The 25,389-nt window shown below is 45.4% G+C and overlaps 1 protein-coding gene across 11 annotated transcripts in view; it reads left to right on the top strand.

The window, feature by feature from the left end:
- The window catches only part of AKAP13 (A-kinase anchoring protein 13), a 317,276-nt gene extending 293,172 nt beyond the window's left edge, over positions 1–24,104 (top strand). For 10 of the 11 annotated variants that reach the window (XM_053581736.1, XM_053581737.1, XM_053581741.1 and 7 more), the window contains 11 exons: positions 4,981–5,057; positions 5,645–5,826; positions 5,993–6,075; positions 9,246–9,440; positions 11,117–11,278; positions 11,684–11,754; positions 12,212–12,256; positions 15,360–15,410; positions 16,118–16,549; positions 18,151–18,484; positions 19,260–24,104. In XM_053581736.1, the coding sequence (XP_053437711.1) occupies positions 4,981–5,057; positions 5,645–5,826; positions 5,993–6,075; positions 9,246–9,440; positions 11,117–11,278; positions 11,684–11,754; positions 12,212–12,256; positions 15,360–15,410; positions 16,118–16,549; positions 18,151–18,484; positions 19,260–19,306 (1,679 nt within the window). In that variant the 3' untranslated portion in view covers positions 19,307–24,104. The remainder of the gene's footprint in view (positions 1–4,980; positions 5,058–5,644; positions 5,827–5,992; positions 6,076–9,245; positions 9,441–11,116; positions 11,279–11,683; positions 11,755–12,211; positions 12,257–15,359; positions 15,411–16,117; positions 16,550–18,150; positions 18,485–19,259) is intronic. The other variant, XM_053581734.1, reaches the window with a different exon arrangement.
- The last annotated feature ends 1,285 nt before the right edge of the window (positions 24,105–25,389 follow it).

Raw genomic sequence — 25,389 nt, 5'->3', positions numbered from 1 at the left:
TTTTCCCATTTCTGTGATGCTCCTAAAGTCAAGTATTAAGTCACTTTTGTCTGAATTGAAGAGTGTGTCACCAAGGAGAACAGGCAAAATCCAACAGGTGTTGGAAATTCACTACCAGATTCTTAGAGGGTCTAATCATTTAATTGTTCTTAATCTTATATCAAAAAGGGCTGGTTGGAGATTACTTACAAAAACATTACAAGGGAATGGTGCAGTCAAAGAGAATGGAAAGTTAAGATTTTAGAAAACAAAGCAGGCTCAGTGTCCGTAACTCAGTGAGTAGGGTGTCAGCCACATACACCAACAGCCCGGGCCTGCTAAACAACCATGACGACTGCGGTAAAAATAGCTGGGTGTTGTGGCGGGCACCTGTAGTCCCAGCTACCCAGGAGGCTGAGGCAAGAGAATCGCTTAAGCCCAAGAGTTGGAGGTTGCTGTGAGCTGTGATGCCACAGCACTCTACCCAGGGTGACATCATGAAACTCTGCCTCAAAAAAAAAAAAGAAAAGAAAACAAAGCAAAGGGTAAGATGAGTACAGATGTGCAGGCTGTTGAGGAATGCTTATTCCCCTACAAGAGATGGGCAGCCAGTTCGGGTTTGGTGTCTGTGGCAAGACTATTCCAAGGAGAGAGACAGAATCTGAGATTGAAACCATAGCACTTGTTCAGAAGAGATTTAACAGGAATGTATAGCTTCTCAGGCTTTAGGGAAAGGTAAATTTAACTCAATCCAAATAGATTGACTATTACACTTTTTAATATTCTTATCTTTTATTCTATAAAGCAAAAAGATACCATTTTCCATTTGGTTTTTATTTTCAAGTGGTCAGCTATATCAGGTTAAAGAAGTTATAAAGTTTGCTTTTTAATTCATTCATACATTTTATTTATTTTTGAGACAGAGTCCCAAGCTGTTGCCCTGGTTAGAATGCTGTGGCGTCATAGCTCACAGCAACCTTCAACTCTGGCTCAAGTGATCCTCTTGCCTCGATTTTTCCTATTTTCAGGAGAGACAGGGTCTCACTTTTGCTCAGGGGGTTCTTGAACTCATGAGCTCAAGCAATCCACCTGCCTCACCCTCCCAGAGTGCTAGGATTACAGGCAATACATTTTTTTTCCCCCCAGTTTTTGGCCGGGGCTGGGTTTAAACCCACCACCTCTGGTATATGGGGCTGGCGCCCTACTCCTTGAGCCACAGGCGCTGCCTGATACATTTTATTTTTTTAAACGTGTTTTCATCAGACTTGTGCTCTGTGGACCCATATGCTACTTGTGACTTCACCAGTAGCCATGAATATACTTCGCTGGGCTCAGTGGTGCAGGCAGTGCTGTTAGCCTCATTGGCATAGAAGGAAGTTGGAGGAGATTTGTGATTCTTTCATCTCTGAGATGTAAGTGGTGTGATCTAGGTCACTGCTGTCGGGAAAAGAGAAGAGTCTAACCGTGCTTAGAACAAATAGTAAAGATATCTCATGCAATCAGCTGGTTTCAAAGATGAGTACGACAAGACAACCTGCTTAGCATTTGGGGTCATAGTGAGGAGGCTTGGACAGAGGCACTTTCTGCACTTGTCATGCTGCTGGAGTAGAGGAGAAAGTGTGAGGAGCTGCAGGGGAAGGATGAAGGGGAGGTGCCTGGGGACAGGGAGAAAATGCTCCTGCCAGCAGTGAGGAAATGAGCACACTAGGAGTCGAGGGGCGTGGCACGTGCAGGAGGGTAGACAGCAGTGAGTGGTGGGAAATAAGCCTGAAGAAACTTGGGTCTCGTGTAATGGGGTGCATGAGTAGTTGACAGTTGATACTGTTGATAGGAGTGGGGCAAGAATGGATTCAAAAAGGAGGGCAAGAAGCAGGAAGGATGGATGAGATGGTCTCTTAGCATAACCACTAGGGTGGCCAGAGTGTAGCAGGACTGAGGAGAGACCCCTGGTGGAGAGATCAAGAGATGGTTTCAGTGGCTCCTGGAAGAGCTTGTTCAGGCCTGCAGTGTAGGAAGACACATGAAAAAGAAGAGTGGTGGGGCGGCGCCTGTGGCTCAGTGAGCAGGGTGCCGGCCCCATACACCAAGGGTGGCGGGTTCAAACCCAGCCCCGGCCAAACTGCAACAAAAAAATAGCCGGGCGTTGTGGTGGGCGCCTGTAGTCCCAGCTACTCAGGAGGCTGAGGCAGGAGAATCGCCTAAGCCCAGGAGTTGGAGGTTGCTGTGAGCTGTGTGACGCCACGGCACTCTACCGAGGGCAATAAAGTGAAACTCTGTCTCTACAAAAAAAAGAAAAAGAAGAGTGGGATAATTTCAGAGAAAAAGCATAGCCCTCCTGCTACCAGCCGGCTGTGTGTTGAACTTGAACTTGAAGGCTCCTTCCTGCCAGCCCCTAATATTCTTAGAGCCCTGGCTTAGGACTCTTTCCACACAGCCACTTCAGAGACTATCTTTTAAGCAAGATGGGAGTTGAGAAATACCTGCCCTTTCTTGAAAGGGCCTGAGTTTCCTAGAGCTGCTGCCTGGATCCAGTATTTTATTCTTTCCTTTACTCAGCAGTTTTACTTAGTCCCAAAATAAAAACTAATAGATCCCAGCTTTCAGAATGAAGTTGTGGTTGATCCAGTGGCAGAAGGATGGATTTTTTTTCTGGCCTGAAATGCCCGCAGTGGAGATAGGAGCTGGCGTTTAGTTATATCCACCCCCGGTGATGCAAGCCAAGAACAGCCAGTTCTGTGCTGGGTGCCCTTTGAAAGGGGTGGGTTTGTTTTTCTCTGTACACTGACAATATAAACTTCAAGATCTAAGGAAGTAAAAATTGGTGTTTTGTTGGATTTTTTTTTCTTTTTGAGGGGCCAATGCCTGAATTATTTAAAAGTAAACTTTAAAAAATAACTGTCCAAAACTAAGGGCAGTGCATGGAAATTATGATACTTGTGTGATGCCTGTGGCTCAAAGGAGTAGGGCGCCAGCCCCATATACCCGAGATGGTGGGTTCAAACCCCAGCCCCATCCAAAAACTGCAAAAAAAAAAAAAAAAAAGAAAGAAAGAAAGAAAATTATGGTACTTGAGGTATAGGAGTTTGCTGACATCCTTGCTGCTGTTTTCTCTTCATAGCCTTACAGTTAATTCTATATGTTGCGTGACCGGAGACGCAAACGAACAGCAGCTTTGCCATGGGTGTAAACTCGCTCCTGTAATTATTAAGTCAAGAAACAGACTATACACCGTGGGATGGCATATGGCGAAATTCTTTATTCCAAGTTTTAGTTTTATACTCTTCCAGTCATGTACACACCTAATCCATTATCTATTAATTTCATCATCTTACCTTCTTTTTTTCATATCTGTAATTTAACTTGAAAGGAAATATTTATCATATCAATGCAATCACTTGTGTAGTAAATCTCTTCCTCTAAACAGTGACTAGTTTCCGAGCAGGTCACAAAGACGAAAGTAGCCATAGGGGAACAGAGTTAATGGAAGAATATCTTCAAGCATTCACTCAGTTTACTCAGTATGAAGTAATGACTGTGTCCTTCCCTCAGGGCAGAGCACCTATAGACCTCTGACAATATGTTGTTAACATATGTCAACCCTCTGGCCCGTATCTCTGAGGAAGGGCGGCATGCCCTTGGATCTCAGGCTTCACGGGGTGTACTGCTTCAGAGAAAAGGCCTAAGGAATTTTTGCAACTCCAAAAAAGCCTAACTCTGTGAGTAACCCAGGGGGGTCCAGATCTCTTAAGCCTCTGGAAGAAAAGCAAGTCATTTTAAACTCACACTGAATTTACTTTGTGTGCTTGATGTAGGATATGTTTATTTCTAAATATTATCCTACACTATAGATAAGGGATTCCACCTGTAGCGGAAGTGGAAGAAAAAGCCAGGAGGAGGTCTGTGTAAATCAGTTACATCCTGTTGCCTAGGAATCATAGGCTCCACTTTTCAGAACACAGATGACACGTGGGGACTCCCCTGTTAGCTCGCACTGGATGGCTCAATTGCAGATGTCAGACTGTCTTTAGGAGAGTAATGAAAAATGTCACTTCATCATCCTAGGAGATTAGTCAAAGCAAGAGTTTATAGAGTTTTTGAAAATTATTATTCCTAGCTCCAACTAGAGATGTTAATTTGGCTTTTGTTTTAACAGAGAAGGAGAGGAGGCTGTTGCCCTGGTACATATTGGGTGAAGTCGGCTCTTATTTGTTTCATTAGACTTGGGTGTTTCTATATATCACCTTTGGGTACGACTCCTGTCTTCTGTCTCACACCTTTCCCATTACTATAATCAGAAGTTGAGTAATAGTACAACCTGAGTATTTGTGGAGTATGTTGCTATTTAATACTGTTGAAGTCTGCTTTTTAAACTTTATTCTTTAAAGTATTTTATTCCTGGCAGGCCATGGTGGCACACATCTGCAATCCCAGCACTTTGGGATGCTCTTCCATCTGAGGCAGGAGAATCACTTGAGCCCAGGATTTTGAGATCAGCTGGCTGACAGAGACCCCGTCTCTATTAAAAAAAAAAATTAAAAATTAGCCAAGTATGCTGGCACGTGCCTGTGCCTATAGTCCCAGTCCTGACTGAAACAGAAGGATGACTTGAGCCCAGGATTTTGAAGCTGCAGTAAGCTGATTGTGGCACTCTAGCCTGAGCAACAGAGTGAGACCCTGTCTGTAAAAAAAAAAAAAAAAAGAAAGAAAGAAAAAGAAAAAAAGTTATTCTTAAAATCATGCCTTGTGGGATGTACTGAGTACCTGAACTTCTCTCCAAGACCTGGCTTTGGTGATAAGGCTCATTTTAAAATGTCTCTGAAACTTGAGTGACCAGGTATGAATCCTGTAGAACTGAAACCGTGACTTTGGAGAGGAGTATGATCACAGATCGCAGTTTGCCGTCGTGGGGGTGTATACTGAATCGTCTGTAACAGAAGCACCCTGGCTAGGGGTAGCTGTTGAGTAGTCATTGTTCTCTCTTCTCCCATTCCTATTTTCCAGAGGTTCAAGCAGTTCTGCTAACTGACATTTTAGTTTTCCTTCAAGAAAAAGACCAGAAGTACGTCTTTGCATCATTGGTGAGTCAAATTGTTATTCTCTTAATAGTAGTCAAAACAACTAGGTTTGTTATGAAGCGTAAACACTATATAATCACTCTCTCACCCTCTTAAAATTGAATGGCTCAGCACAAATTCCTGTGAGTTAATTTTCTACATAACGTTGGGATTTGCTGTCATCTTCTCTTCACCCCCCAAAATTATTTTTATTTTCCATAACAATCCTTTTGATTGTCTCGGACATCTGACAATTTGATCTAAAAAGAAGTCTGTCGCTGGGGTATTTCTTACACAATTAGGCCCCACAAATGATGCTGATGTGTAATATTGCTGACCACACTCTGTGTGGACCTGCAGAGGTTCGTCATGTAGGAAACATGACTTAGATCCTTTATGGCCATAAGTTATCATCTTCCTTTTGGAAGTCGTTTTCTTTTTGTTAAAACTGGAAGGAAAATGGGAAATATTTTTCTTTATCCATAAGCTAGCTGCCACTGTTTTTTAAACCATATGCTTTTGAAACATCTTGTCTCACCTTAGATCAAAGTTGTCTTTCAGAGTTGAACATTTTATTCATATCTTACGTTTACCCTGTTTTCTTTTTCCAGGACCAAAAATCAACAGTGATCTCTTTAAAGAAACTGATTGTAAGAGAAGTGGCACATGAGGAAAAAGGTTTATTCCTGATCAGTATGGGGATGAGAGATCCAGAGATGGTAGAAGTCCATGCCAGCTCCAAGGAGGAACGAAACAGCTGGATCCAGATCATTCAGGATACAATCAACACCCTGTAAGTCATTCAGGATACGATCAACACTCCGTAAGACCCCAGGGCCCTCCCTTCCCGGCCTTCCTCATGTCTCTATGATTTCATAATAGACTGGACCAGGACCAAAGTAATTGACATCTCAGGAATTTTTTTTTTGTTTTGTCCTGTTTTGTTTGGGTTGTATTAGGAACAGAGATGAAGATGAAGGAATTCCTAGTGAGAATGAAGAAGAAAAGAAAATGTTGGACACCAAAGCCCGGGAGTTAAAAGGTAAACTGTTGGAAGAGTATAAGACCCTGATCTGGCATGTCTTCACTTACGTAAACCTGGTGGTGGTTTTGGGAGGAACTAGCTACTGGCTGTCTCTCAGTTCTAAAGAGAGAGAATCGCCCCTGCAGGGCCCTGAAAACAGAGATGACTAGCTTTTACCAAAAGAGAAACCAAGTTCAAGCTGACACGGGAGAACGTGTCAATGCTCGATCAAGAGGATATTGCTTATCTTGTGTTAGTACCAGTGTTCTTGGGCCCTGGTGACATTCTTTGTATTTTGTCACTGGCCAAAATCCATAGTCACATCCAAGATTAAAACAAGGCAAAGGTTATTTGAGGAAAAGAATTCTCCAGATGATCTGTTTTGATCTTCCTGTCAATCTCCCTGACTTTATCACTTATCTGTGTTCACAAATGAGTTGTGAGGTTGTTTGGGGAGAAGAGTACTTATTGATCTGTGTTTGGCCACTGTTTATTGAGTACTAACTGTTTAGCATGGCCAGTATCCCCACAAGGCAGGTATCCTAATCCCCATCACGCAGACAGATAAAACAGTTGAGGACCACAAAGGCCAAGTAACCCAGGGTCACTTCTGTGTTTAGTGGCTGAGCCATAATTCTAATCTCTGTCTTATAAACAGCAGGGCCTGCTTCTCTTCCCTCTTAGCCAGTGGCTTATTAGAAGTCCCAAAGTAAAGCCTACTTTAGGTAGAAATAAGACTTAAATAAATGTAAGCACCCAAGGAGTTTCGTTAAGCCTTCAAGCTGTATAAAATAATAGCATTCTGCTTTGCAGGGAGGGGACGGTTAAAAAACGTTATACAGATTTACACCAGACCCAGAGTTACATCAGAATTATTAGCCCATGATTAGGTTGACAAAGATAAAATCTCTCTTCTTTTTTTTTTTTTTTTTTTATTAAATCATAGCTGTGTACATTGATATGATCATGGAATCTCTCTTCTTTTATCTTTTGTTAAGCACCTGGCGAAGTATAATGCTAATGCTAGGAAAGCAAAAATTCCTAAAGCAGAGCCCTTTCCCTTGGGCAAGGGGATATACATGAATGACAGGGCACAGGGTTTATGAGACCATAGGCACATTTAAAGTATGTGATATCTGCTCAGCCTGACCCTGGTAAGTCTCTCAGAGAAGCTGACGCGTGAGCTATATCAGAGAGAAATTATCTTAGCAACAAGAATACCTATGTGCCAAGGTGATAAAGGACTTGATGTGTCTAACAAAGAGTGATAGGTTTGATATCTAGAGGGTCAGGGCTAAGTGACAAGAACTTCACTGGGAAGGCGTCAAATCTTAAAAGACAATTTAAAGGCCAGGTCCCCTGGCTCACACCTGTAATCCTAGCACTTTGTGGGGCCGAGGCAGGTGGATTGCTTGAGCTCACAAGTTTGAGGCCAGCCTGAACAAAAGCCAGACCTCATCTGTACTAAAAATAGAAAAACTAGCTGGGTATGGTACCTGTACTTCCTGATACTTGGGAGGCAAGAGGATCACTTGAGCTCAAGAGGCTGAGGTTACCATGAGTTATCTTAATGCCAGGGCACTCAACCCAGGGCAACTGAGTGAGACTCTGTCTTAAAAATAAATAAATAAAAATACAATTGAAAATAATTTTATTTTAAGCTTGCTGAAACTAGTTGAGAGAATTTTTTGAGGGAGCTATAGAAATGGAAGGGCAGTTGGGAGACTCTCAAAGAAGGTTAGGTGAGAAATGCGCTGGAGAGGGAATAAATGTAAGAAACAAGGGCATTAAAATCTGTTTCGGTGGGCTTGGCTCCCATAGCATAGTGGTTGCAGCACCTGCCACATACACCCAGGGAGCTGGGTTTGAACCCGCCCAGAGCAGCTAAACGACAATGACAAGTACAACAAAAAATAGCCGGGCATTGTGGCAGGTGCCTGTAGTCCCAGCTACCTGGGAGGCTGAGGCAAGAGAATCACTCAAGCCCAAGAGTTGAGGGTTGCCGTGAGCTGTGATGCCACAGCACTCTACTGAGGGAGATATAGTGAGACTCTTAAAAAAAAAAAATCTGATCCTTTGGGAGGGTGATGAGACAGGTGAGGATTCTCTACCCAGTTTCCAAATTGGGTACCTGGAGAATGAAGAGCTGTTGATTGAGGAAGAGACCCCAAGCTAGAGGAAGGGGGCAGGTGGGACAGAGGGAAGGTTATTCTCTGACATGCGGAGAACAAAGCATCTCAATGGAGGTGGCCCCTTGACAGTGGGACCTCATGGTCTGCTGCTAACAAAAGAAGGGGTGCTTTTAGTGAATGATTATCATGCAGAAAGTGACCAAAGCCATGGGAATGATTGAGAATCCCCAAGAGGAGGATGTAAGGTATAGAAGGCAGCTGAGTGTGGAACTGAGGGAAGTGCTCAGGTATACAGCCCACTGCAGATGGCAGGACTAAGAAAGGCATGTTAAAGGGAAAACCAGAATCCTCAAAGTGAAAAGAGGGAAATTGTTTTAAAAGGAACGATTCCACTCATCAGTGCTAGATAAGATGGAAACACAGAGATGTCATTGAATTCAGTCAGTTACAGAGTGGTGAGGAGAAAGTCATAGAGTAGTGGGTTGAGGAGTGAAGCAGAGTGCAGACTTACATCAAGATGTCCAGTGTTTGCCAAAAAGAACGAGGATGGTTTTCCAGGTTGAAATTACAGAACAGACCATGTACAGTGGCTCACGGCTATAATCTCAGCACTTTGGGAGGCTGAGGAGGGAGGATTGCTTGAGCCCAGGAGTTCAAGACCAGTCTGGGAGATGTAGCGAGACCCTGTGTCTGCAAAATACGTAAAAACTAAGTGGGCGTGGTGGCACACACTGTAATCCCAGTTACTTGGGAGACTGAGGCTGAAGGATCACTTAAGCCCAGGAGGTCAAGGCAGTGAACTATGATCGTGCCTCTGAACTCCAGCCTGGGCAACAGAGCAAGATTCTGTTTCAAACAAAAAAGAAAAGAAAGAAAAGGAAAAAAAGAAATTACGGAACACAAACTTGGTACTGTCTTTGTGATTGAAAAAAGGGGTGGGTGGGTGTGTGAAACACGTTCTGTTTTGTCCCTTTCCATAAATTACCACCAGGTGGTGCTCATGTCCTAGTCATCACATAATAAAATACCTGATCATTTTCTCCATCCACCCTGCAGAACAACTTCAGCAGAAGGACCACCAGATCCTGCTCTTACTGGAAGAGAAGGAGATGATCTTCCGGGACATGGCTGAGTGCAGCACGCCCTTGCCCGAGGACTACTCTCCAACTCAGAGCCCTAGAATCCTCTTCCGCTCCAACACAGAAGAGGCTCTCAAAGGAGGACCTTTGATGAAAAGTGCAATAAATGAGGGTAATTTACAATTCAGTCCTGCTTCTTCCTGCATCTCCTCCCGGAGTAGTTTACACAATAATATTATCTACCACATTTTACTTTTTTACTGTAAAATGAAGCACATAAGTGAAAAGTTACCCAAAACAAATATTTCACTATAATAAATCATTTTCAGATGAGCATCCTTATAACTTGCCCCCCGGGTCAGGAAATTAAATGCGGCCAGACATCCGCAAGGCCCTATGTGATCCCTGTCTCTGTCACACCTCCCTCCTTGAAGCAAAAGCAGCAGGTACTCTGACTGTCATGAGTAATTGCTTACTTCCATTTCCTCCTAGGTTTGTGGCTCAAGTGCCTATCTCTGGACACTACAGTTTAGTCTTGCTTGGGTTTTTTGATACACACGTTAAGATTCTTAATTTACAGTCCCCATCCCACTGTCTTCTTCTATACAATTTTTCTTTGAAGGTCTGGACTTTTTGACTCAGATACTTTCTCACAGTTTAGATTTTATTCATATAGCAATTTTGTCCTCTGTTTCCTTTATGTGCAAAACTGGATTCTGAGGCTTAATGACTCAGAACGACTCTCTTGGCAAGCTGGGTTCTTTCATAGGAAGGCACAAATTACCTTGTCTCTTTTTTTGTGACACATAAGTAAAGCAGGATAAAAAGATAGATACTTGATTTTCTTTTCCTCCTCCCTTCATTTACTGATTTTACCATTTCAATGAAATGGTTTATGGTCATCTTCAGAAGATGACTTGTACTTTTTAAATATATATATTATAGATTCATGAATTTAAGGATAATTTAATGAGTTTCAAGTCATTGCTATTCTTAACTGTATTAAAAGCTCAAAATGTCCTATATTTGTCAGTGAACACCTCTTTCTTTGGCTTCTGAGTTTTGAAATGATACTTCTCTTTACTTGGATTTCTCAAATTGCCCTACCTTACTTTCTAGAAGATGTCTTTTGGCTGCCTTGGATGTGGCTTCAGAACCCATGTTTCTCCCAGCAAGTTACTCTGCCTTCCCTGTACGCTTTCAGATTACTTAGGCCTCATGTTTATAAGGTTGAAAGTTTTACCTTTAAATTTTGGTAGAATCGCATTAAAATACACACCCTGGGCTCGGCGCCTATAGCTCAGAAGCTAAGGCGCAGGCCACATACACTGGGGCTGGTGAGTTCAAACCTGGCCAGGGCCTGCCAAACAAGAATGACAACTACAACAACAACAACAACAAAAATAGCTGGGTGTGGTGGTGGGTGCCTATAGTCCTTGGAGATTTAAGATACTTTGTTAAGAGGAAGAAACACGAAGAATGTCCTTGAGAAGTACACCCTAAAAAGCACTTATCACATATCTGAGTCTGTAGTTCCAGCCTGTACTTCTTCGGAGGCTGAGGCAAGAGAGTCGCTTAAGCCCAAGAGTTTGAGGTTGCTGTGAGCTGTGACGCCACAGTGCTCTACCAAGGGTGACATAGTGAGATTTTGTCTAAAAACCAAAAATACAAAACCACCGCCGCCACCACCCCTCCCCCTGAGCTGGGACGTTTCTCTGAGCAAGGGGAGTCACCTAATCACTCTTTGGAAACTGCTGGTCATGATCTCTGTACATATTGTATATATCATGAATTTTTTTCTTTCTTTGGAAGATGAGATGTCAGTTTTTCATGTTTCCTTTTTTCCAGTGGAGATCCTTCAGAGTTTGGTGAGTGGAAGCCTGGGAGGCACACTTGGTCAGGCCATCAGCAGCCCCATTGAACTGGAAAACATGGTTGGCCCTATTTGCCTGCCCCGGAGAGCAGAGACCTTTGGAGGATTTGACAGCCATCAGATGAATGCTTCCAAAGGTAAATGGCTCAGGTGCTTTTAGAGGCAAATGAATGACTGTGTGCTAGTAGTTATGTCTTCTCCACCCATTCATCACTAGATGTTACATTGAGGTCCTAAAACACTCAAGAACCTCTGTCAGACCCTTGTTTATTTTGAATAACAAAAAAGATTTTCCTGGAATCTCAGCTAAGCTGTAGCTAAAGCGCATAATAACACTTGTTTTTCCTTCCTGCTTCTAGTTCTTTTCTATCAGGGAAATTATTAATAATCACTTAACTGCCACCAGGTGACTTCCTTCTTTTATGAGCATTAGTAAGATTAGGAAATAACACATCCCCAAGCTATCTATATTGTATTCTTTCCTTGGCACACGTCTGTTTCGCAGCTTTTTTAAAAAAAATACCTATTTGGTTTTTGTTTAGGAAGCGAGAAGGAAGAGGGAGATGACGGGCAGGATCTCAGGAGAACAGAATCCGATGGTGGCCTGAAGAAGGTATTTCTCTCTGAAGTTGCTGTCTGCGAAGCTCCATGACGCTGCCTTCTGAGTTCATGACTGTTGACTGGCATCTTTTTCAGATGCCTGATTTGCTGCTTTTAATAAAATCTTTATTTTCATCAAGGGGAAAGCACATTTTTAAAACAATCAGTACATTTAAGAGTCCCTACATTGTTATTGGCTGTTTGGCTTCGTTGGCTAGAATAGTATGTTTATATTCATAACTCCACCATAGCCCTGGTGGGACCAGTTTCATTAACAGTTTTGTTTCAGATATTTCAAACCTGATCTCTGTACAGGGCTTCAGTAATAAATAGTTCAACCTTTGATCTTCACTGCCTGGCAGTGAGAGGCTGTGGTAAGAACAACAACAACAAAAACTACAGGATAACGTGTGTAGAAAGACACTGCGTTAGGATCTTCATTTTTCAAATGCATGTTTTTTGTCTTACAGGGTGGAAATGCTAACCTCATGTTTATGCTTAAAAGAAACAATGAGGTAAGGACATTCTGAGTTATTTAAAAGAATATGTGTTTCTTATCATTAGGTTAGGAGTATTCATTTTTATTTTTTTGTTACAAACAAGCTAGCACCTGGTTATAATTTCCTTTACCTTTTTCATTTCTTTGGCTCCAGTGTGTACCATCTTGAAATTTTGCCAGTTAGGGAACTGCCTAATAAGATGGCCTCTGCGCTCTGTCCTTAAGCAGCCTCTTACTTAGTCAGCTTTCCCTATACATAGGCTGCAAAGCTCCTTGGTGGTTTCCTTCAGTCTCAGCGTATGGAGTAGAATTTGCAGAAGCCTTTTTTTTTTTTTAATTTTGGGGTTTTTTTGTAGAGACAGAGTCTCACTTTACCGCCCTCGGTAGAGTGCCATGACGTCACAGAACTCACAGCAACCTCCAGCTCTTGGGCTTCCATGATTCTCCTGCCTCAGCTTCCCAAGCAGCTGGGACTACAGGCGCCCGCCACAACGCCCGGCTATTTTTTTGTTGCAGTTTGGTCGGGGCTGGGTTTGAACCCGCCACCCTCGTTATATGGGGCCGGCGCCCTACTCACTGAGCCATAGGCGCCACCCTACAGAAGCCTTTTCTGTAGCACAAACCTAATGCCCACAGCCACAGGTATAAAACATAGGCATTTAATTTATGGGTAACTCTACATAGTAATTTCTTATCCTTTGAATACTCAAAGTTAAGTTTTCCTCTTTGAGTATTGCCTTTGTCTTGACATGTCTTTCAACTATAAAGTAGCTCCGGTGACCTTCCAGGTAGAAGTCAGATTCTGATGCAGGTCTGTGTTCCCTTTCTTCTACTGAGTTCTGCTCACCCTGAAGGGTAACCACACCACTTCCACTCAGCTCCCTCCTCAGCCCCTCCCCTGAGATGATCTTCGGGTCACTGTCACCTCCACAGTACATTCTGAGCATTTGGCTTTGTGTGTCTCCAGAGTAGACTCAGATATGTGATAGATGCTTTTTAGGGTGTACTTCTCAAGGATGTTCTTTGTGTTTCTTTTTCTTGCTCTTAACATAATATCTTAAACCTGGGAGGAACTTTGTTGATATGGAAGTCTTGAGTACAGTGGTGTTCTGGAGGAATGCCCTTCCATGTGCTCATCTTTAAACAACACAAACCTAGGCTTACATGGCCTGCTTGCTGCCCAAAAGATATTTGGTAGTTGGTGTTTCTGTTGGGCAATTCTTCCCCTGCATTTAGTAAGAAGAGTCAAGGTGAGAAGCAATTAAAGACCAGTGTGTTTTCAGGCATTCCAGTATGGACTACATAGTGAGTCACACAGGGCTCTGTGGCTCCCCTCCCATAAGGGATACAGAATATTCTTAAAAAAGCTAAGCCCAGTAATTACCTTATTGTGTTTTGGTTTTAAATGATTTTAGTATCATAAAAGGAATACATATTCATGGTAGAAAAGTAACATCCTTTTTTTATATTTTCAGCCTTTCCTTCTACATAATGTAATTCACATGTCTGAGTTGCACGTTGTGTGTAAAAACAGTTTTACACAGTTTGTATTGACACTTGCTAGAACTTCACGTACTGCTTTTTGCTCGTAACGCACATTAAAAGCATTTCCCCTGAGTGCGTTTGTATCAGAAGCATGCCGCTGAACAGCTGCTTGTCATTATGTTGTGTACCATAATCTGTTTAATCTTACTGGTAGTTAATTCTTTTTCTACTTTCTTATTTTTAAATAATTCAGTCAAAAACATTCTTGTACATACCTTTTTGGCACAGCTCTTTAATTATTTATCATGCTGGATTGGAAGTTGCTGAAAGGAAGTTACTCAGCAACCCATCCCATCAGATACAAGAGTGTATCTGATACTTTGACCCATCCCATCAGATACAAGAGTGCCCGTGTCCGTCTTACTGTCACCAACATTGTCATCATTTTTTAATTAACATTTGGTTAGTCAGATAAGTTTAAATGGCATTTCTTTATTTTGCATTGATTGGATTTTAAATAAGGTTAAATCATCTTAATATGTAATTGCCCATTTGTATTTCTTTTATAAATGGCTGGCTTACGTTCCTGGCCCATCTTTCTACGTTTTTTTGTCCATATTGATCTGTGAGAGCTTTTTTTTTGTTTCTTTGTTTTTTTGTTTTTGGCCAGGGCTAGGTTTGAACCTGCCACCTCTGGCATATGGGACCAGCGCCCTACTCCTTGAGCCACAGGTGCCACCCCAGTGAGAGCTTTTTTAAATCAAGAATTTTTTTTTCATTTGACTTTGTGTTCACATTTGTCCTTTGCCTTTTAATTTTACATTTTTACATAGTAAATTTTGCAAAAACATTTTTGTGTGGTTTCTTCTATTGCTTCTGTGTTTGTAAGGCTCCCTGTTTCAAGGTCAGAAAACATTCTCTTAGGATTTCTTATAGCACTTGCATGATTCATTTTTTACCCATAACATTTTCATCTATTTGTTTTTTCTGGAAATTTAGCCAATTTTCTCAGAGCAGTTAATTCTTCCTCATCGATTCCACATGCTACTTACCGTGAGGGATGTTTTCTAGATTTTCTGTTAGATTGTATGTATGCCATTTGTATGCTGGTCACTTTAAATAATGAAAGCTTTGTGATATATTTCAAAGCGTTCTGCTAATCCCTCCTACACACGGTTGTTTTGTTTGGTCTTTTGCTTTTCTTGGCTGCCTGTACTCACTTATTCTCTGTGGGGTTTTCAATTTGAAAATATTTCTGGAAGGGTAGTGCCTGTGGCTCAGTGGATAGGGCACCGGCCCCATATACCAAGTGTGGTGGGTTCGAACCCCGTCCCCAGCCAAACTGCAACAAAAAAATAGCTGGGCATTCTGGCAGGTGCCTGTAGTCCCAGCTACTTGGGAGGCTGAAGCAAGAGAATTGCTTAAGCCCAGGAGTTGGAGGTTGCTGTGAGCTGTGATGCCACAGCACTTTACCAAGGGCAATAAAGTAAGACTCTGTCTCTAAAAAAAGAAAAAAGGAAATATTTCAGGAAAATACAGGCATGTCATTGTATTTTAAGGATGCTGCCTTATCAGATGACCCATGTAGTGTGATGGACTCTGAAATGAACGTTCCCACTTTGTTCCTTTTGCAGCAGCTTGTCCAGAGCATCGTTCATCTCCACGAGCTCCTGAGCACTCTGCAGGTGCGTGGTTTCTCTCACCCATGTGCCTCCTCATGTAGAGAACAGCTGTAAAGAGACCATTGTTGGCTTGGGTCTTTGAGTTTTATATGTTGCTTCTCTAGATCCTTAGTCTAGAGAAGACTAGCTCTTGTGAGAAAAAATTGCAGAATGCAGGGGTTAGAATACTGTCAACCGTGAAAGACTAGAATTGGTGAACAACTGGTAGGCTGTGGCTACAACCATTCCACAAAGCTCAGAGTGCTCACATGCATTCAGGAGATCATTTTACTCTCAAGCCTTGTGGTATGATTGTGAGTTTGCGAATTCTTTCTCTCTCTGATAATTTGGATAGGGTGGCACTCCCTGAACAACTACTACTGAGTTAGTACTTCCTGGGAACATCCTCAGATTCTGCTCACGTCCTTTCTTAAAGACCTAAACTGTCTCGTTCCCACCTTCTCCCACCTCCAAAATACACCCATGCCCCTTCACCGCAGGCAGCGTGTCACCGGGTTCAGCAGCTGAACTCCTGCTCCTGAGGCCCCTGTTTGATAAAACTGCCTACAGTTGTCCTGGAGCATTTGAATCCAACCAGCTTGAAAAGCAAGGAGGGAGTCATAGTCCCTCATGATGCCAGGTTTCCCCACTGTGGGCTCAGGAGGCGTCCCCAAGGTTGCCTGTCCTTCCTCCCAGCCAGAGTGGCACAGCTCGCCTCTGTGTGTTCCCAGGGTGTGGTGCTGCAGCAGGATAGCCACATCGAGGACCAGAAGCTGCTGCTGAGTGAGAGGGCGCTCACCCGGAGCCTGTCACGCCCCAGCTCCCTCATTGAGCAGGAGAAGCAGCGCAGCCTGGAGAAGCAGCGCCAGGACCTGGCCAACCTGCAGAGGCAGCAGGCACAGCTCCTGGAGGACAGGCGCCGGCGTGAGCGTGAGTGGGAGGCCCGTGAGAGGGAGCTGCAGGAGCGGGAGGCCCGTCTGGCCCAGCGTGAGGAGAAGGTGCAACGGGGCCAGCAGGACCTGGAGCGGGACTGGGAGGAGCTCCAGCAGAGGAAGGGTGCCTACCAGTGCGACCTGGAGAGGCTGCGGGCCTCCCAGAGGCAGCTCGAGAGGGACCGGGAGCAGCTACGGCGGGACATGGCAGAGCGGCTCAGCCAAACGCAGGTAGAGTGGGGCCTGTGCCAGGTAATGGCACTCCCTGCAGGCAGGCGGGGGCAGAGGGTTGGCCACCTGAGGACCCTCTGTATGCCCATCTCTGTGAGAAAGGGAGCAGAAAAAGGAACCCTGCTACTGCAGGTCTTTGTTTTATCCTGAAGGGGGAGAGGGGAGAAAGCAAGTCTTTTTCTGCTCTTTATATCTCTAAGGGGAGAAAGGACATGGCTGGGCCCAGGGGATGGGGGCGGGGTGGGGGCGGTGTAAGTGGACCCTTGGAGTTGACCGGCACTTCCCTCATTCGCCGCCAGTGTAGGCCAGAGTAGCCTCGGCATGTCCCAGAGCTCTGTACCCACTGCTCTGTACCACCCAAGAAACCAGCCGTGGCCGTCACTGAAGGAACTTGCAGCCTGGTGGAGAAACACTAAGGAGAGAGGAGGGCCCATAGTCTCGGGATAGCAGGAAATGGCTCTGGTGCCAGTCCTGGAAGAGCCCGTGGGGTCAGCTAGAGAGGAAAAGCTCACCCAGCAGGTGGCCACCGCTCTGGTGGGTGATACTCCCACCCGGGATGTTTCGGCAGCTGGGCCTGGCGCGGGTCCCGGTCTGCCTTGCTGCGTGGAGGAAACCTGCCTTTCTCTGTGGCTGAGGCTTCCATGAGAAGGCCTTGCCCTGGTCCCCATAGTGACTCCGAGTTCATCTCAGTGTTGTTCCATGGTTACTCTGGAACGCAGACACTTGAAGCAGGTGGAGAGCCTGGGTGTACACAGCTCTGCCTGTCTTTAAAATACGTATCATTTTGTCATTGGTTTGATTGATTGCCCTTGGACCATGAAAGAAAATTAGACTGACATCTTCCAGAGCAGGGGGCAGTTTTAACCTTCTGCATGGGTTTTTGAATATATGATCTGGGAGCAGCAAATGCTCTCTCTGCATTGCTTTTTTTTTTTGGTTTTTGGCCGGGGCTGGGTTTGAACCCACCACCTCTGGCATATGGGACTGGCGCCCTACTCCTTGAGCCACAGGCACCGCCCTCTGCATTGCTTTTTATGGCATAAGGATGGAGTCCACCCCTACCACAGTAAAACCACTGGGCCTCTGGCAAAGGAAGGAACCCAGGAACAGAGAGCACAGATGAGTTGATGCTCTTTATCTTTGGTTTCGCCTTTGACCAGGATTTTGGTGTCGGCTTGGCAACTCAACTCCATTTACCCTCTAAACTTAAAAAGAACCTGAGGCTTCTGTAATTGCTTTGCCCAGAAATAATTATCTGTATCCCTGTCTAAATCAGTCTTAAAATAAGTAGATTTCGTTGTTTACTCCAGGAATGGGAGTTCTTTTCTAAGCTACCTTGCCAAAGGTACTATTAATTCTTTATGATGCTGGAGTTAGTGTATGCAATAAAAATATTAATGGTAGCAAAGGTGATATTTTCGTAGGTACTGTAGGGCTGTAAATGAAGCTGAGACACTCTGATTTTGCAGTTGTCCTGTGGCATCTGCAGAAGTGGGTAAGCACCCAACCAGCACGCCCAGTTGAGTTCAGCTGGTGTGCACGGCAGGGTGTCGGGGTGCTGATGGCCCCAAGGTCAAGCCCCTTCTCTTGAATGTGTGCAGGTTTCACATCAACACACCAAGCTGATGAGGATCCCATCCTTCTGTCCCAGTCCTGAGGAGTCCCCCTTGCCATCTGCACCTTCAGTAGCCAAGTCAGGGTCGTTGGACTCAGAACTTTCAGTGTCACCAAGAAGGAACAGCATCTCTCGGACACATAAAGATAAGGTGCCTTTTCACATACTGAGTTCAACTGGCCAGCCAGACAGAGCACCAGGAGGGCAGAGCCAGGCCCCAGCGCCCACCTCAGCCCCCACCCGCCTGTTTGGGTTAGCTAAGCCAAAGGAGAAGAAGGACAAGAAAAAGAAGAGCAAAGCCAGCCGCTCGCAGCCCGGCGGTAAGTCCCCACGCCCACCCTCCCTGTGGCCATGGTGTCCATACACGCTGAAGAGAGGGTAGATCTGAGTGCCACGGGGGATTTTAAAAGGTGCAGCACAGATGTGTGAAGCCAACTGTCACCTTCTCACTAAACCCATTTGCTGAGAACATGAACCCAGAGGAACCCACTCTGTGAGGCACATGTACAGAGAGGACGGGTGTCTGAGGCGCTGCCCAGCTGAGGGACTGGAGCTCACCTACGTGGAGTCATCCAAGTCCCTTCTGCCTTTCCAAGCCTGGCCTAGTAAACAGTAACAACAGCTAGCATTGGTGATCCAGTTCTCAAATGACCGTGATACCAACGCTGTTAACTCCAGGGGAAAGGAGGAACCCAAAGGCCAGAGGTTCACTGGTGTGCCGGCGGTCACAGGCCCGGGTTAACTCACACGGCATGTTCCATGTCTGTGCTCCAGTTTCTCTGCGTCTTCCTGGCCCTCCATCTTGCGACTGATTGATCTCTCCCTTGTGTGTGGGAGGTTAAAGAGAAATTTATATTTTTCTAGGCGTGTTTAGAAATATGAATTCTGGTATTTATTGTAAAAGTTAAAAAGAGCATTAGTGAAAAAAATCAGTAAGGACCTCAGTCAGTTTGGATCCCGTTGTATGGACGGTGACCTGCCTGTGAGGCCCAGTCACCCATTCTCATCACAGAAGACTTGGGTTGGGGAGGAAGTTAAGTGAAAAGAACATTTTTTTTCTGAATTTCTTTTCTTTCTTGGTTTTCACTTTTGCAGATGGTCCTGCAGAAGTATCGGCTGAGGGTGAAGAGATTTTCTGCTGACCCTTCTCCCTACTGAGGCAGCCGCTTCCTGGCCCTGGCCAGGGGTTCCCAGCCTGCCTCTCCTGCTATTCACGCATGCATGAGTCTCTTACACTGGATACCCACTGCTCCTCAGTGTCCGGGCTCTGGACAAAAGGAACAGATAGTGTTGAGTGTCAGGGTGGGGAGGGAGGCCCAGACTCTGCTTCGGCTGTGGCTTGTGGCTGCCGAGGACCTGCTGTTAGGGCTGGCACTACTCGAGGTGCTACACTAAAAGTAGGGACCCCAGAAGTGCAAGCAATGGTTCTGGACATGTCAGGAATTCCTAAAGGCTCAAAGAGCATTGCCAAATGAAGTCTGAAGCTCTTTTATTTGGGGGAACACAACCAAAACCAGACAGCAGGTAGTTTGTACTTTATCTGTGTATGTATACGGTGACCTGTCTGCATACACACGTGGAGCATGCCAGAAGTCTACGCAGTCCACACCGGATGTCTGGTTGGCTTGGCTTGGCAGCAGGGGAATGCCTGGTCTACCCAGTAGCCCCTGGGTGCTCAGTGCTTCGCCTGGGAGATCTCAGAGACTGGTTCCCTTTAAGCCCACCCCGTGCACACATCATCCCCCCTCTTTTTTTTTTTTTTTTTCATGTATTTCTCATTTCATTTTAGAAGGGATGACAAACATTTGTGAAAACAGAGGAGGTGTAATGTGTATAAAACATGTGGTCTGCACCTTGACCTCAGTGTTTCAGGTATTACAAAAAGTGTCTCATTTTCTCATCAAATACAGGAGAAACATCCTGACTTTCCGAGATGTCTGCCCACATTTTCTGGGCACACATGAAGTAGAGAAGCCACCTCACCATTTTCCCTGCAGTGTGACACTTTCTGGTTGTCAGTGACCACTCAGTAGTGGCCAGAGCCTCCTGGCAAAGTTCCTGAGCCCTCACAGGCTCCCCCCAGGGCAGTTGCTGCAGCCTGGCCCAGCCGGAGGAGTGCGCTTGGCAGCACACAGTGTGAGGGCAGCCCACTCTTCCCTTGGCTTTGCTGTGCCATCTTCCCCTCCGAGACCGTGCAGGAGCTGTGCCCTGTGTCCCCAGCAAAGTTGCCCTGCCCCACGCCAGGACAGTTGGCTGAGAAATAGGTTCAGGTACAGGGTTGAGCCCTGGTGTCCAATTTCTCCAGGTACCGACCCAGAGGGGCTGGCACAAGAAGAGTCAGAAGCCCTCTGCAAAATTTGGTTACTTAAGGGCAGTTAAATCAAAAGGTCTGCTGGGGAGTTGCACTCACCCCGGGAGAGGGCGCCGTGCTGCCTGCTGCCGCTTTGCTTTTCTCTTCTCTCCACTGTGTTGTGGTCTGAGTTGGCTTTGAGACTTCTCACCAGCTGGTGTCTGCAGGACACTTCATTGGTAACGCTTCCTCTGAGGCTCCTTGTGCCACAAGGGAGACCTTGGCAAGTCCTGTGCTTCACACGTGGCCTTCAGTTTCTGCTTTCTGTCCCTCAGAAGCATGGGGCTTTGAACATACTTTAAAAAAAAACAAAACAAAACAAAACAAAAATATCTGTAACTTGGTGCTTGTCGAAGAATTGCAAGCTGGCCTTGCTGATGGAGATATTTATCTTTCAGTTTATTTGAAAGAGGTCTGGTTTTAAATTTGTAGCCTAGATTTATTTTATTTATTGTGTGTGTGTGTGTTTGTGTTTCTAAGGGTTAACCAATACTAGTCCAGCAGTTTAAACTGTCTGATCAGTGCTGAGAATGCAGCGGCGGCCAGCACTGCTCACTCGGCAGTGTCCATCAAAGTGCCTTGAAGGCCCAGGTGGAATGTAAGGGTTGAGGGAGGTCTCCATGCCCTTCTCTGTCCCCCCACCTCATTCTTACATCACGGTATGTCTTCCCCCTCATTTGAGAATTAAGAAACTTGCCACCTAACCTACCTTTACCTGTTTTTGTCATGAAGTGTTCCTACCCTTTAGAAATAGACTTTAAGACCAAACCCAGCTGATTTTCTATTGAAACCATAGTGTATTTTCTCAAGGACTCTAAACAGCAAAAGTTGTATGTGTTTTCACCAGTCATAGAACTCCAGGTTGCGGATGAAACCTGTCATATCTTGGTTCATCTCCACCGTAGGGCTCAGCAGGCTGTCCTTGTCACTGGCTCTGAGTTCCTTACCTGGGGTTTGCAGGACAGTGTATGCAGGCCGGGCATGGTGGCTCACGCCTATAATCCTAGCACCCTGGGAGGGTGAGGTGAGAGGATCACTTGAGCTCAAGAATTTGAGGCTTCAGTGAGCTTTGGATAGACCACTGTACTCTAATCAGGGTGATGGAGCAAGACTCTGTTTCAATCCCCCCAGCCCCAAAGAAGACCTGCATTTCTTCCCTGTGTATGTGGAGGCCGGATAACCCTGTTCTCCGGGTTTGAAATGATACGGGGGCTGGGGTCAGTGCTGATGAGATGACTTCCACCCACATTCTTCACAAAGTGCTGTGGATGCTGTAAGTTACCATCTGTTGTCACACGGTTTGATGTTGATGTTAAAGTGTCTTCTACTCTCAAGTAGCTGTGATGTGGAACTTGGTGGTTCTGGTAGTCTTTTTTTAAATGGAGATTTCACCTCTGCCCACTCCATTAACTTAAAACGATTTGGTGAGGTTCTGGTTGGACATGTTGAGAATTAGAAGAGTCCCTTGAATTTCCCCCAAACTTCATCTGGAAATATAGCTCACAGTGCAGAGAGCTGCTTACCAGGAACCGTGCTTTCATATACCTCTGCCATCTCTTCCTCCCTTTTGAAATTGACCTCTACAGGATTTGTTGTGCTTGGGGAGTTACCTGGATTGTGACTGCTCGTGCTTTGCTTGTGACCTTGAGGATTGCTCTGGTGACTGAGGCTAAACCCCTGTCTGATTTCCTCTCCCATGAGAAGAAGTGGCCTTCTAGGTGACACAGATCAACGTCCCCACACTGTTTCCACACAAGGAACCCCGGTCTCCATCAAGCTAAAGAAACCAGGTGCCTGAAATTGTGCTTAAGTTTTGGGGGGCAGATAGAGACACTATTCAGTGTCCCCAGGTTTCCAGAACCTAGTAAAGGTTCTTAAGAATATTTCATCTTACCTTGCGTGTATCATCTCAGTAGTTGTCATCCTAGTCAGGTGACATGCACTTTAAATGCTCTCATAAGTTGGCTTCGTTTTGAGACAATCAAAATGTGTTTTCTTAGAAAATGAAGAGGGTTAAAACATGCAAATTGCCATATTCAACCTTTGCCAACCTCTACCCACAAAGAGAGCAATCTGTGGGGAAAACATCCTTAGCAAGATTTTTTTTGAAAAGGTACGAATCTTACCTTTTTCCCTTTCTGTGTCTCAGGATAGTACCACTCAGTCATCCCTTTGCTGATTTTCTCCCTTGTTTGTTATCTTCTCAAGCCCTCAATATTAGTAAGCACAAAATTTTGAGACCTTTATTGTTTCTTTATTAAAAGGAAGGGACAGATGTTGGCATGCAAGGGTTTAATTAAATATATCCTGCCTTAAAGGGTGGCACCATAATCTTAAAGGCCAGAACATGATCCAGAAGTTGCTATCCAAAAAAGTACTTTAGATTTCATTCTTTTGTCTTTTTGTCTCTAAAGCTCCTTTTCTATAGCCAGTTCTTTCTTCCCAAGGATTTTGGTGTTTGCATTGGCGCCGATGGTGGGTGGCCAGTTTGTGCCAAGAAGACAGCAGGCTCCAGGAGGTAGTCCTGGTGAGGGGGCCTCAGTGGCCATAAAGGAGGTGACTCTGAGGTGACCCCAGACACTGCAGAAGGTATCTGCCCTCCGTGCTTGGATGCCCCTGACACATAGAAACCTGAAAGTAACCCTTTGCCTGAAATGGTGACAAAGCCTGCAGGAGATACATGTGCCTTGCCTCTGCCTGCCTTGGGACCGTCATGTTAAGTCTGTGAGAGAAAGGAGAGGGTAAAGAGTTTGTTTGAGTTTTGTTTTTAATTTTTTTTTTTTTCCAATGTAGCATAACATTCCTAGTTAACCAGAGCCTTGGAATCTGCCTGCTGGCCAGGTTTTGAAAAGTATTTTAATGCTGCCATAAAAGGAATAAAAAGAGAGGGGTGGGAGAAAAAAAGGCATCTTTCCACATATTCATCTAACTTAATTGTCAAAAAGTTGACAGGTTATGAATTGTTTCTCCATCTCACTAAGGTTTAAATGTCAGCAGCCCCCACTGCTAAGTGTCCCTTGCCACACAGTGAGTGACCTGCCCTAGAACAAGGTGGGACCCTCCTGTGCTGCAGACCAGAGGAGCTTCTGCAGGAAGCACAGACCCTGTTCACCCCCAGACTTCCCTGGCGTGAACGTGATCCTGCCTTTCATCACCACCGGACAGGATGTACAGTCCCAGGGCACGGGACGTGCCCAGCTAGTTTGCCTTTGGTTCAGGTTTAACCCTGTGCTTTCCTGTGTGTTGGTTACCCGCACAGGCTCACAGAGGAGACGCAAGCGAGGGCCTGCAGTAGGGTCATCAGGACACACCTTATACCTCTGCCCTCATTGCTTCTCTCCAAATGCTATATGAACAGTGCTGTGCTGAATCCTATCAAAAGATGGGTCAGAACCCAAATGCTGTGTAATTAATTTGTAATTATGTACAGAGTGAAGCAGTTTATGTAAGGATTTTTTTCAGTGTGTGTGCTGGAATTTTGCCACAACATACTGGCTTTTTATTTATCTTCCTTTCTAGTTATTGGCTTCAGACTCTTGTAAAGTCCCCCTCAACCCTTTCAAAAAAATAAATTTCCTTTGAAGTCTTGATTGTCGCTGTGAATTACTCCTGTTCCTGGTAAAAGGGAGACTCCCTTCCCCAATTCTGAGGAGAGCCTTCTCCCCAGTGACAAGGTTCCTGTGCCTCTGGGAAGGGAAGGAGAGGACTTCTGTACCAGCAGCCGCTGGGAACCTGTCATTCTATCTTGAAGCAGGGCTCCAAATCCAGAGGTGATCAGTTAGCCCTGAAATTATAGGGTTTGTATTTCCAGGTAGATCTATGCAGTGAGTATGTCTTTGCTGTAGAATTCTCGAGCCTTAATGTCAGTTCACCTTTCCTTGCCCACTTTCTCCATCTTGGACCCAGACACGAGCAGCTGCCAAAAGCTGATTCAAGAAGAAAAAGCCCTCCTTGCCTGTAGCTCCGTGGTGGTGTACCCAGGCTGATCTCAGGAGCTGGGCCTTCCCAGAAAATGTTAAAATACACCGTATGAGCTATCACAGGATCCACGGCATCCTTTCCTAACCTGCTGGCTGCTTGTCTGCGCCTGAGCTTTCTGGATTGGTAGAAAGGCGTCTTACATCCTAGCGGGCATTACAGAACTGCACGGCCTGGGTAACGCAGAGAGAGTGGGCGCTGCTGCCTGGAATCTTGGCTCTACCACTTTTTAGCTCCCTGCCCCACCCCCACCCTGCAACCAAAAAGAATAAAGCCTGCCAGGCTGCCAAGTGTCTCCTTTTCCACTTGGAAGTGCACAGATTTCTTAACAGTCTGGACAGCTGCCTCCCCAAGAGCCAGTGAAACACTGGTCCCTTTTTTACACCCACTTGCTGCCCTTAGTTGTGCCCTACCCCACTGGGCAGCCCATCCTGGCTGGGGTCCACGGTAACCCTCGTCCCACTGAGACATCCTCAGCTGGGCAAGTGGAGTGATTCCCATGGCCTCTGTCCTCCGCTCTCCTCTGTGTTGGTCCTGAGCCAGGGACAGGCTCTGTCTGGGAGGCAAGAGAGCAAGAAAGTTCCATTCTTCTCTTTCAGAGGCACAAAGCAGGGGGCTGGAGATTACTAGACAGCCACTCAGTAGGGTTCAAGTCTTCGCCTACTCCCTGGGGGAGGCTGCTGTGCCCAGGGCCTCTGCCACAGCATAAACATGTTCACCAAGCGGCTTGTACAAAAGTGGCCACTTTTGTTTGAAGGTCCCACATCCCAAGGAAAGCCCATGCTCTGGAGGGACATCCATCAGCTGGCCAGGCAGCTGTGGCTCTGTGGGAAGGAGCACAAGTGACCCTGCGTCAGGATGGACATATAAACCAGGATCAGGGAGAGGACATTAGGA

This window comes from Nycticebus coucang, chromosome 2 (genome assembly GCF_027406575.1).
Source record: "Nycticebus coucang isolate mNycCou1 chromosome 2, mNycCou1.pri, whole genome shotgun sequence".
Classification (NCBI taxonomy): Eukaryota; Metazoa; Chordata; class Mammalia; order Primates; family Lorisidae; genus Nycticebus; species Nycticebus coucang.
The sequence above is the reverse complement of the archived record's forward strand: the minus strand, read 5'-3'. Positions and strand labels throughout refer to the sequence as shown.